At 48.5% G+C, this 9748-nt stretch overlaps 1 protein-coding gene across 3 annotated transcripts in view; it reads left to right on the top strand.

The window, feature by feature from the left end:
* Positions 1–9748, top strand: part of SEPTIN3 (septin 3) — a 324031-nt gene continuing 314283 nt past the window's right edge. For 2 of the 3 annotated variants that reach the window (XR_007774610.1, XM_050954627.1), the window contains exon 1: positions 2–225. Coding sequence is in view for 2 of the 3 variants with exons in the window: in XM_050954627.1 (XP_050810584.1) it covers positions 216–225 (10 nt within the window). In the remaining variant the exon portion in view is untranslated. Of the gene's footprint in view, positions 226–9748 lie in introns of all 3 variants that reach the window. The other variant, XM_050954643.1, reaches the window with a different exon arrangement.

The raw sequence follows: 9748 nt of genomic DNA, 5'->3' as shown, positions 1-9748 counted from the left end.
AGGTCACATGATATGACCATGGCAGCGGCAGCAGCAGCAGCATCCCTGCTTATCTGAAACATCTAGTGGAAGAGAGAAAAAAAGAGAGAAGGAGAAAGTGAGAAAGAAAAGCAGAACCTCTGAGGCAGCCACACTGCACCGGTGTCAGGAGAGAAAAGTGTGTGTGGTAGGGGAAGCCACTGCTCGGAAGCATATTCAGAGACAAAGAAAGATTCATGTTCAAAGGTACGTGGTCCATGCTGATGCTTGTACACTGGCATGGTTTTGTCAGGGCTCAGGGATGCTGGAGGGATCTCCTGATGTTGCCGGCATATCGCTTCCTACACACGCACACACACAGAATGGTGACTTGCCAGTGCTGCAGAGAGGAGAGAGAATGTTTTCTTTATGCCTTTTTCCTCTCGATGGCAAAATTCTGGTGTCCTGGAGAGAGCAGGGCGGTTGTGCTGGTAATGGTGAATAGCAGTCACCAAGGCTGCTCTGAAGGAGGGAAATAATCCTAGCAGCTGGGCCAGGGGTGGGAGAAACCGCAAGCTGCTTTGTAGCTGGCTTGGCCCTTGTCAATTGCAGATGGTTGCACTCTGGGCAATAGGAATGTCCTGTTCTAATCCCCAAGCATCCAAATGGGACTCAGTGAGCAGGCAAGGAAACCCAGACACGGATGAGGGCCCTTAGGCTGACATGGGATTGGAAACCCTCACTCCTGGGCCCCAAGGCAGAGCACTCTTCAGGCTGTCTCGTGGCACAACTGTGCAACAAACCTTTTGGGACATGAGGGTGGGAGACAGAGTGCAGCCAAGGGCTTGGGGGCTCTGGGGAGACTGGCAGCATGGGGACGAGAGGTGTGTGCTGATGTGGGGCTGAGGGACAGGCATGGGAGAGCATAGCTTCCTCCTGAGGACTGACCCAGGAGTAGGACATGATCCAGAGGAATGCCCCAATGGTAAGATCTTAGAGACACAAGGTGGGTGAAGTAATATCTTGTATTGAACCAACTTCAGTTGGTGAGAGAGACAAATGTTGGCGCTTACACAGAGCTCTTCTTCAGGTCAGACCTGTCAGAGCATGGGACAGCTTTCCAAGGGAATCCCATCACCGGAGCCATTTCAACCTAGAGAATCGAGAAGCCTCTTGCTGCAGCTGAGGTGGAGGGGGGGAAATGACCTAATAGTTCTTCCTCCTTTCTAGTTTCTGTATTTTCAATGAGGCTTCAGCATGCTAGATTTCACTGCAGATTGGAGAGAGATGGGCTATAGTCTAGCCCCAGTACACCAGATGGTTCTTAGAGGCATATTAAGGAAGGCTGCCTTTGGGGAGAATGTAGCAACCACAAAGGGCTGGGATAAGTCTTTGTCCCACTCGAGATACCCCTGTCCTTAGTGTGTGTGCGGGGGGGAAATTAACTGATTTGTGGTCTCCTAGTCTAATGATTTAGATTGGATTGTCCTGCACTATAAATTGTTTGTATTGTGGAATAAATGGCCCCCTGGGAACGCTGGGACCTAGATAAAGATGAAGGGCATCTCTTCTAAAGCTTAGACAAGCGAGAAAAAATGATTAACTATGACATATCTCTAGGTCTGAATTAACGAATGTTAATGTCTGCAAACCACATGGAGATTTGGCTTAAACAATAGCCACTTGTTTTTCCAGGGGCATACACTGATGCGTGGCGGGCCAGATTCTGATGTGCACACTAAGACCCCTTTGTTCCACCCTGGCAGTGTAAAAGGGGCCTTAAAGTGTATGTAGGTGTAGTTATGTTGCCAGGGCAGTGTAAGGGAGCTGTAGTGTAAATGGGCATCTGGACTATTGGGAGCTTTGCCCTTGGCTTCAGTGTCAGGATCAGGCCCTTATTGAGTGGCAGGAGATACACAGTAAAGCTATAGCTGTAGTGCCTGAGTAGGAAATAGCAGTTTGTTCCTAGAGGCTGGATTCTTTGTGGTTGAATGTTTCCACCCCTCACTCCTTTTGCCATTCAGACAAAGAACAGGAAGGTGGGGGAGGGGATAAGGAGCCTTTCATAACTAGGTTACTGGTTCTAATCTTCCCCCGGGGCAGTGATGACTGAAAGTCCTTATCATCTGATCTCCGTTCAGCGGCCTATGTGTAATGAGTTTGTGGGGCTACATCCAGCTTTGGGTGGCTGCTGTAAATATAATATTAATTATGCTGAATAGTAGCAGTCATTGTTATTCATTATTAGCACCTACATAGTGCTGTTCATCCATAGAGCTTAATGTGTTTTAAGTGTCATGGTCACAGGGCTAGCTGCACCTCAGTTCCCTTTCCGTCACTTTGAGTGCACCCCCTCAGTGTTCAGCCCTGTGCCCTTATTTATTCTTGAGGGGCATCTTGCAATTCCCCCACTCTTGGACCAGGATCTGGGTACAACACCCCGTCACCGTGCGGGTCTGCCTGGACACCTGCATCTCTTCCCTTGGGGAATCCGGTTCTATAGTGACAAACAGCCTTCTTATAACAACCATAGGTGTCAACTTTCTCCAGCACCCTTGGGTGCCCGTGCCCCCCTCCACCCTTTTCCCCACCCCTGGCCCTGCTCCGACTCCACCCCATCCCTGCCCCTGGCCCTGCCCCCATTCCAATCCCATCCCCAAAGTCCCTGCCCTAACTCTGCCCCCTCTCTCCCCCTACTGGATCCCTTCTCCAAATCCCCACCCCTGCCCCACCTCTTCCCCCAGTGCACTGCGTTCTCCCTCCTCCCCCCTCCCTCCCTGCCCCGCGAATCAGCTGTTTTGCTGCTTAAGCACTGGGAGGGAGTGGGGAGAAGCAGGATGTGGCAGCACACTCGTGGAGGAGGCGGAGGTAAACTGGAGCAGGGGGACAGGGTGGGGCCACGGGGAGCTGCCAGTGGGTGGTGAGCACCCACCAATTTTTTTCCATGGGTGCTGCAGCCCCGGAGCACCCACAGAGTTGGCGCCTATGATAACAACTATGTTTATTAGGCCTCTCTCATCAACAGAGTCTCACCCACCTTGCCTCTCTCTGTTTATTAGCACATGGAACTGTCAAAGTCAGATTCAGGGCTCACAATCTGTCAGACCACTCTGTTTTATTAGCAAAGCATTCTGCTAATACATCCAGATAACATGTGAGTGCCATGCCAGGCTTAACTACTTTATTTATACAGATAAAAAGGGCGGGAACTTAACAAGATAACAAAGGGAACAGAACTGATACGTGTACCTGGGGCTGGACACACATATCTTATTTCCTTATTAACTCTTACCAATCTCCTGCTAATGTCCCACCATTAGCTTAAGTGAACCCACTGTTCCATACCTTAATGTTTCTCTTCCTGACAACTTTATTTCAACATTCCTCATTCCTGCTTGAAGGAACATACAGCATTTCTTTAATCCATTCTACTTTTACAATCTAATTCGTTCTACTTTCACAGAAAAAAGCATTAGACAAGAGGATGTAAAACGGAGAGTCAGCATGTACATTTGGTCTCATCTAAGCCTATACTTCACTGCCAATTGAATGAAAGAGGCTTCCTCCCCCTTGAGTTCCAGAAAAGAACAGACCCAACTTCCATTTTGTTGGGAAGCCAAGGAACTCTTGAAAGCCAGGCTGGACCCAGCTTGTGTCTCAGGACTTGTCTACACAGGGACAGTCAGGAAAGCTAAGGTGAACTAACATATGGTGAGAAGTTAAAGCACATTAGTTCAAGTGCATTTAGTTCCTGTGTGGATGCTCTCCTTTGGAAGGAAAGTGGCCTTAGTCCTCTGTAGCTTAATCCACAGTGAATTAAGACCACTTTCCTCCTCACACTAGGACAATCTCAGTTAGCAGGGATGTCTAGTCCCCTGCTGCAGCTCAGGAACAAGGTGCAGTGGCAGGACTTTGTGGGCTCAGAGACAGCAACATGATATTGGGGAGCATCTTGGTGAGGACTGAAGGGCCTTGGCAGAGCTGCAGGGATGCTCATGACTTGGGATATCAAGGAGAAGGATTAGCAGGTTAAGCAAAGGGAGTAGGAGAGCAGGCTGATTGAGCTCTGAATGTTTCATTTGATATCGGGACTTTCCTGGCTGGCAACAGCTTTGAGAAAGCTGGAAAAAGACAACAGCAGCCTTGAGGGATGCTTTGTCAGCATAAAAATCACAAACTAGTTGTGATGTGCAGAAGAGTGACTTCCAGCTGAGAAAATCTCAGCTCACCAGCTATTGCCTCAACCTTGGGGCTACTGCAGCCTCTCTTTTGTATAAGGAGATGAGAATTGCTAGGCTGCATCAGACCAATGGTCCATCCAGCCTCCTGTCCACCCTGCCACACAGGACTAATGTTGGATGCTCCAGAGGAAGGGGCAAATAACTTACAATGCACCTCTTCAGTTTAGAAAAGCAGGGAAGGGTGATTTCTTCCCAACAGCCCTTTCCCCTGCAGGCAAGGACTGGATGAAGGCTAAATGGATCTCGGATCCACCAAATATTTGGGTTTCTCTTCCCCATCAAAGCTGTTGGGGGGATACTGGTGCTCAATCAGCTAGTCCTGTCCAGCATGGACAGGCATCGGCTCAACATCTTGGTCCCAGCCCCGGGATTCCTGACCGATATTCAGAAGCTGGTTCTAGAGTTCTTTTGGCCAGGACTGCACTGGGTCTCTGCAGGGGTTCCCCATCTCCCCCTGGAGGAGGGAGGACAGGGCCTGACATTCCTGAGTACTCAGGTCTATGTCTTCCGCCCCCAGACCCTGCAGAGACTCCTCTATGGTACAGGTACTCTGGCTTGGAGCACATTGGCACATGCTTTCCTGTGCCACTTCTGGGGGCTCTGATATGACTGGCAGCTCCTTTATTTCCATCCAAGAGATCTTCCAGTAGACCTCTCTGAGCTGCCAGTCTTCTACCAGAACCTCCTTCGGACCGGGAAGCTGGTTTTGGCCACCAGGTCCGTGGCGGCTACCAAGGGGGTAGATCTCCTCGCAGAGCCCCTGCTACACAATCCCTAACTTCGTGTGCAGGTGGTGGAGTTCCAGAGATTGGTCCTGGCAGAAGTTACCAGAGTTGGAGACCTCCTGGACTAGGACCAGGGAGACTGGATGGATTTCCCGACGCTCGCTCAGCGCATGGGGCTCTCCACCCTTTGTAGCCCCCGTCGTGTACTTCAGGAGGTGAGGGCAGCCTTACTGCCCACTGCTTGGGTTTACCTCGACCGGGTCCTGTGGGAAGGTACTCCTCTCCCACCCTGTACCCTGGGCCTGCTGGACCTTTCCATCAGGTCCCTGCCCCATGAGTCCCCCCGGCTGTCCCACCCATACACCACAAGCTGGCTGCACAATTTATAGCCAGTTCACTTCTGGACCACGCCAAGGAAACATCTGTACATGCTCGTGCTTCACATCCTTCATTTTCTCAGCCTCGTGTCCCACTCCGATACGAAGTGGCGGGACCTATTGCAACCTGTTGAGAGTGAGGAACCCCAGTGAGCCAGACTATATTCCACTCTAGTCCTAAGGCCTGCCAGGGATATTACTTGGTGGCTCCTCTACGGAGCTGTGAGCATGGGCATGTACTTGGAACAGTTCACGCCTGTCCCCGACGCCTGCCCCTTTTGTGGCATGAGGGAGACCCTGGTGCACGTATACCTGGAATGCGCCAGGTTGCAGCTCCTGTTCTGGCTCCTTCTGAACATCCTTTTACATTTCTGGCTGCACTTTTCCCCTCACCTTTTCATGTACACACACTCTATCCGTGGCCCCACAAAGTTGCGGGACCTCCTTGTCAACCTCCTTCTGGCGATGGCCAAAGCAGCGATCTACAATACCAGGGAGAGGAGGTTGGCTGATGGGGTTCTTTGTGACTGTGGGATCTATTTCTGGTCCTCCCTCCGTTCATATATCCAGGCAGAGTTCCTCTGGGCGGCATCCGCTGGCTCCCTTGACACCTTCGAGGAGCAGTGGGCGCTGTCCAGGCTTCTCTGCTCGGTGTCCCTTCAGGTTCCCTTTCTTTGACCTTCACACCTGCCCTTGTTACATTTTTGGTTTTCCCTCGTTAATTATTTGAGTTCCTGGACCTTGTGGATCCTCCCCTAAGGCTGTGAAACCCAATAGGACCACTCTTACAGCTGCCAGGTCTGACTTTGTCAGCAGTAGTGCAAATTATTATATTATGCACTGTTCCACCGGCACGTCATGAAATAATGTAAACATAAAAATAAAATGCAAATGGAAAAAAAAAGACAAAAAATGTCAAAATGCAGAACCAAAAATTATAAATTACAAAACATTTTTCCAGAATGAAAATATTTTCACTTCAAAATATTTTTTCTGCAAGAATTTTCATTGGAATCTACACTTTTTTTTTATATATTTTGATTTTTGACAAAAGCAGCTTTTGTGTCAGAAAATGGTTTTGATGGAAATTTTCCAAGTAGCTTTGATTGGGAGCTCAGGGAGCTTTCAAAGGGGTGTTTGGTTGCCCCAAAGATGTAGTGGGGACACATGGGGGTCAGTCTTAGGTTTGGGTCAATATTTTCGTTAATGATTTTGATCATGGACAGAGAGCATGCTTGTAGATGACCCCAGGTTGGAAGGGATTTCAAGCACTTTGGAGGGCAGGATTAGATTTCAAAATGAATTTGACAAATTAGAGAATTGGTCTTAATTCAACAAGATGAAATTCATTAAAGATGAGTGCAAAGTACATCACTAAGGAGGGAAAAATTAAGTGCACAACTACAAACTGAGGAATAACTGGCTGGGTGGTAGTACTGGATTTGGGAGTTATAGTGGATCACAAATTGAATATGAGTCAGTAATGTGATGCAGCTGTGAAAAAGGCTAATATTATGGGGTTTATTAAATAGAGTGTTATATGAAAGACACAGGAGGTAATTGCCCAATCCTCTTGGTACTGGTGAGGCCTCAGATAGAGTAGTATGTTCAGTTCTGGGCACCACACTTTTGGAAAGATGTGGACAAATTGAAGAGAGTCCAGTGGAGAGCAACAAAAATGATAAAAGTTTTAAAAAACTTGACCTGGGATGAAAAGTTTTTTAAAAATGGCATGTTTAGTCTTGAGGAAAGAAGACTATGGGGAGACGTGTTAACAGTCCAGATATGTTATGGGCTGTTATAAATAGGACAGTGATCCATGTTCACTGAAGGGAGGACAAAAAGAAATGGGCTTCATCTGCAGCAAGGGAGATTTAGGTTAGATCTTAGGAAAATCTTTCTGACGGCTTCCAAGAGAGGTTGTGGTAGCACCATCATTGGAGGTTTTTAAAAACAGGCTGGATAAAGACCTGTCAGGGATGGTCTAGGTTTAGTTAGTCCTACCACAGTGCAGGGGGCTGGAATTGAAGACTTCTTGAGGTCCCTTCCAGCGCTACATTTCTATGATGCTATAAGCATACGCATGGCATAGGTACAATTTCTATTCCTTAGAAGGGGCATTGTCTTCCGTGCGTAGGGTGACCAGACATCCTGATTTTATAGGGACAGGCCCGATATTCAGGGCTTTGTCTTATAAAAGCACTTATTACCTTCCACCCCTGCCCTGAATTTTCACACTTGCTCTCTAGTCCATGCATGCCCACCCTTTGGAAACTACTCTTCTTTAAAGAGTCTCAGGTAGGACACTCAAACATTGACACATGCCCCCTAAATCACTGCCACTTTTGAACTTTTGGCCTTAGGGCTTGTCTGCACAGGAAAATTTATCAGCGTGGCTGTGGTGGTATAATTATGTGGCTATAGTTATAACTAAAGGGTCTGTTTATGTCATGGAAGTCATGGAATCCCTGACTTCCAGAGACCTCCAGTGACATTTTCTGCTTCAGCCCCAGGGGCTGCAGGACTCTGGAGCTGACAGCCAGTAGGGCCCGCCCCTGGCAGGGTTCCAGCGATAGCAGTGACAAGTGACAGGGAACCCCCTGCAAAGTTCCAGCGACAGGTGACAGACTCCTGAAGGGACCCTCCTCAGGTGCCAGCGATGGGCAACAGATTCACTTGGGGGGGAAGAGGGGTGCCTCAGGCAAGCAGCTGGGGTGTCTCATTATCTCTTTGGGAAATATGGTCACCCTGCAGTTCCCAGCCACCATAGGCAAAGGGGGGACCCTACAGCTCCCAGCCACCACAGTGGTGGGGGAAACCATGGAGCCACAGCAACAAAAGTCACAGACAGGTCACGGCTTCTGTGAATTTTTGTTTATTGCCCATGACCTGTCCATGACTTTGACTAAAAATAACCATGACAATTTAGTTATACATTTATACTGGTATAGTTATGCCAGTAAATTTCTCTGTGTGGAGAATCTCTTAATGTTTGTACAGTGCTTTGAATGAGGAAATGTTAAGCAGTTCCTCAGTCACCCAGACCGGCTCTTCCTCTCAGATCATCTCTGTCTTGAAACACTCCTTGAAATTCTTCCTATCCATGACTCCTTCTGACCCTGTACACTTATTTTTGCTGCAGCCCATGATGTTGGTCATTGGTGCCTCTGGCCCATGGCATGGTGTGTGGGCCCCAGATGTCTCCTCCTCCAGAAGCAGTGGCTGCAACATGCCAAATGGTAGTCATGCCACAAAACTGCTCACTTGACACTTTGGATTGCCAGCTTCCTCAGGTGTGGCTGGGGCAGCAGAGCGCAGAGGAAACAAGAGGTGGGAGGGTTGATTTAAAGGGATAATCTGTCATTTATTATTTAGATTGGAGTAGTGCCCACAATGTGCTGAATGCTTTGCAAAGGCCAGACAAAGGAAGACACTGCCCCTGCCCTGGAAAGCTAGCAATCTAAAAACATACAAGCGAAGTGAGTGGAGTGGTGATAGGACAACAGCTTACAAGGATCATGACTGTTGTTAAGTATCAGAGGGTAGCCGTGTTAGTCTGGATCTGTAAAAGCAGCAAAGAATCCTGTGGCACCTTATAGACTAACAGAGGTTTGGAGCATGAGCTTTCGTGGGTGAATACCCACTTCCTCAGATGCATGCATCTGAGGAAGTGGGTATTCACCCACGAAAGCTCATGCTCCAAAACCTCTGTTAGTCTATAAGGTGCCACAGGATTCTTTGCTGCTATGACTGTTGTTGTTTTTAAAAATAAACATACTAAATTCTTCTGCTTCCCTTCCAAATTCAACCCTTATGCATTCCCCCTCATACTGATTCCCAGCGCTAGTTTCAGTGTGCATACACTCCTCCCTCCCAGCAATCCCACCCCCTGGTCAGCCCCCTTCCCTCCATGTATGTGAGCAGTTCATTAACGAGATAAATCAGTGATTTAGAGAAGCAGATGATTTACTATCCCAAGCAGAGCTTTCTCTAACCCAATAAAGAAAAAGAGCCAGAGACTCCATGAAACCCAGTAAGGACTTCACTATTGTCTATCTCTTTTACATGGAAGATGGGAGAGAGAGAGATTGAGTCAGCTAGCTTCTTTCTTTATAAGCACTGCAGAAGTAGCAGATCTTCAAGAGTACTAGAAATGAGAAGGTAGTGGCCTTGTGGACCAGCTGAGAAGAGGGCGTTCATGCCTTGTGGAGAGGGTGGTATGGAAGAAAGCACACAGATGTATGTGAGGGGGCAGACATTCCAAGAGGTGGTGGTGCTGAGGCAGCAGTGAAAGTAGAATTAATTTCATACCAGTATGCTGCACCAGCTAAAAGGGGGAGGCACGTGACCTCCTCATGTGACTCTGCCCCGCCCCCAGCCTGGGCCCTGTGCTCTCTCCCTCCCCTCCCCACGATCCATCCCATGTTACCTGGCAGAGGGAGAAGAG

This window comes from Gopherus flavomarginatus, chromosome 1 (assembly GCF_025201925.1).
Source record: "Gopherus flavomarginatus isolate rGopFla2 chromosome 1, rGopFla2.mat.asm, whole genome shotgun sequence".
Taxonomy (NCBI): Eukaryota; Metazoa; Chordata; order Testudines; family Testudinidae; genus Gopherus; species Gopherus flavomarginatus.
Note: the sequence above shows the minus strand (reverse complement) of the source record. Positions and strands in the feature narration are given on the sequence as shown.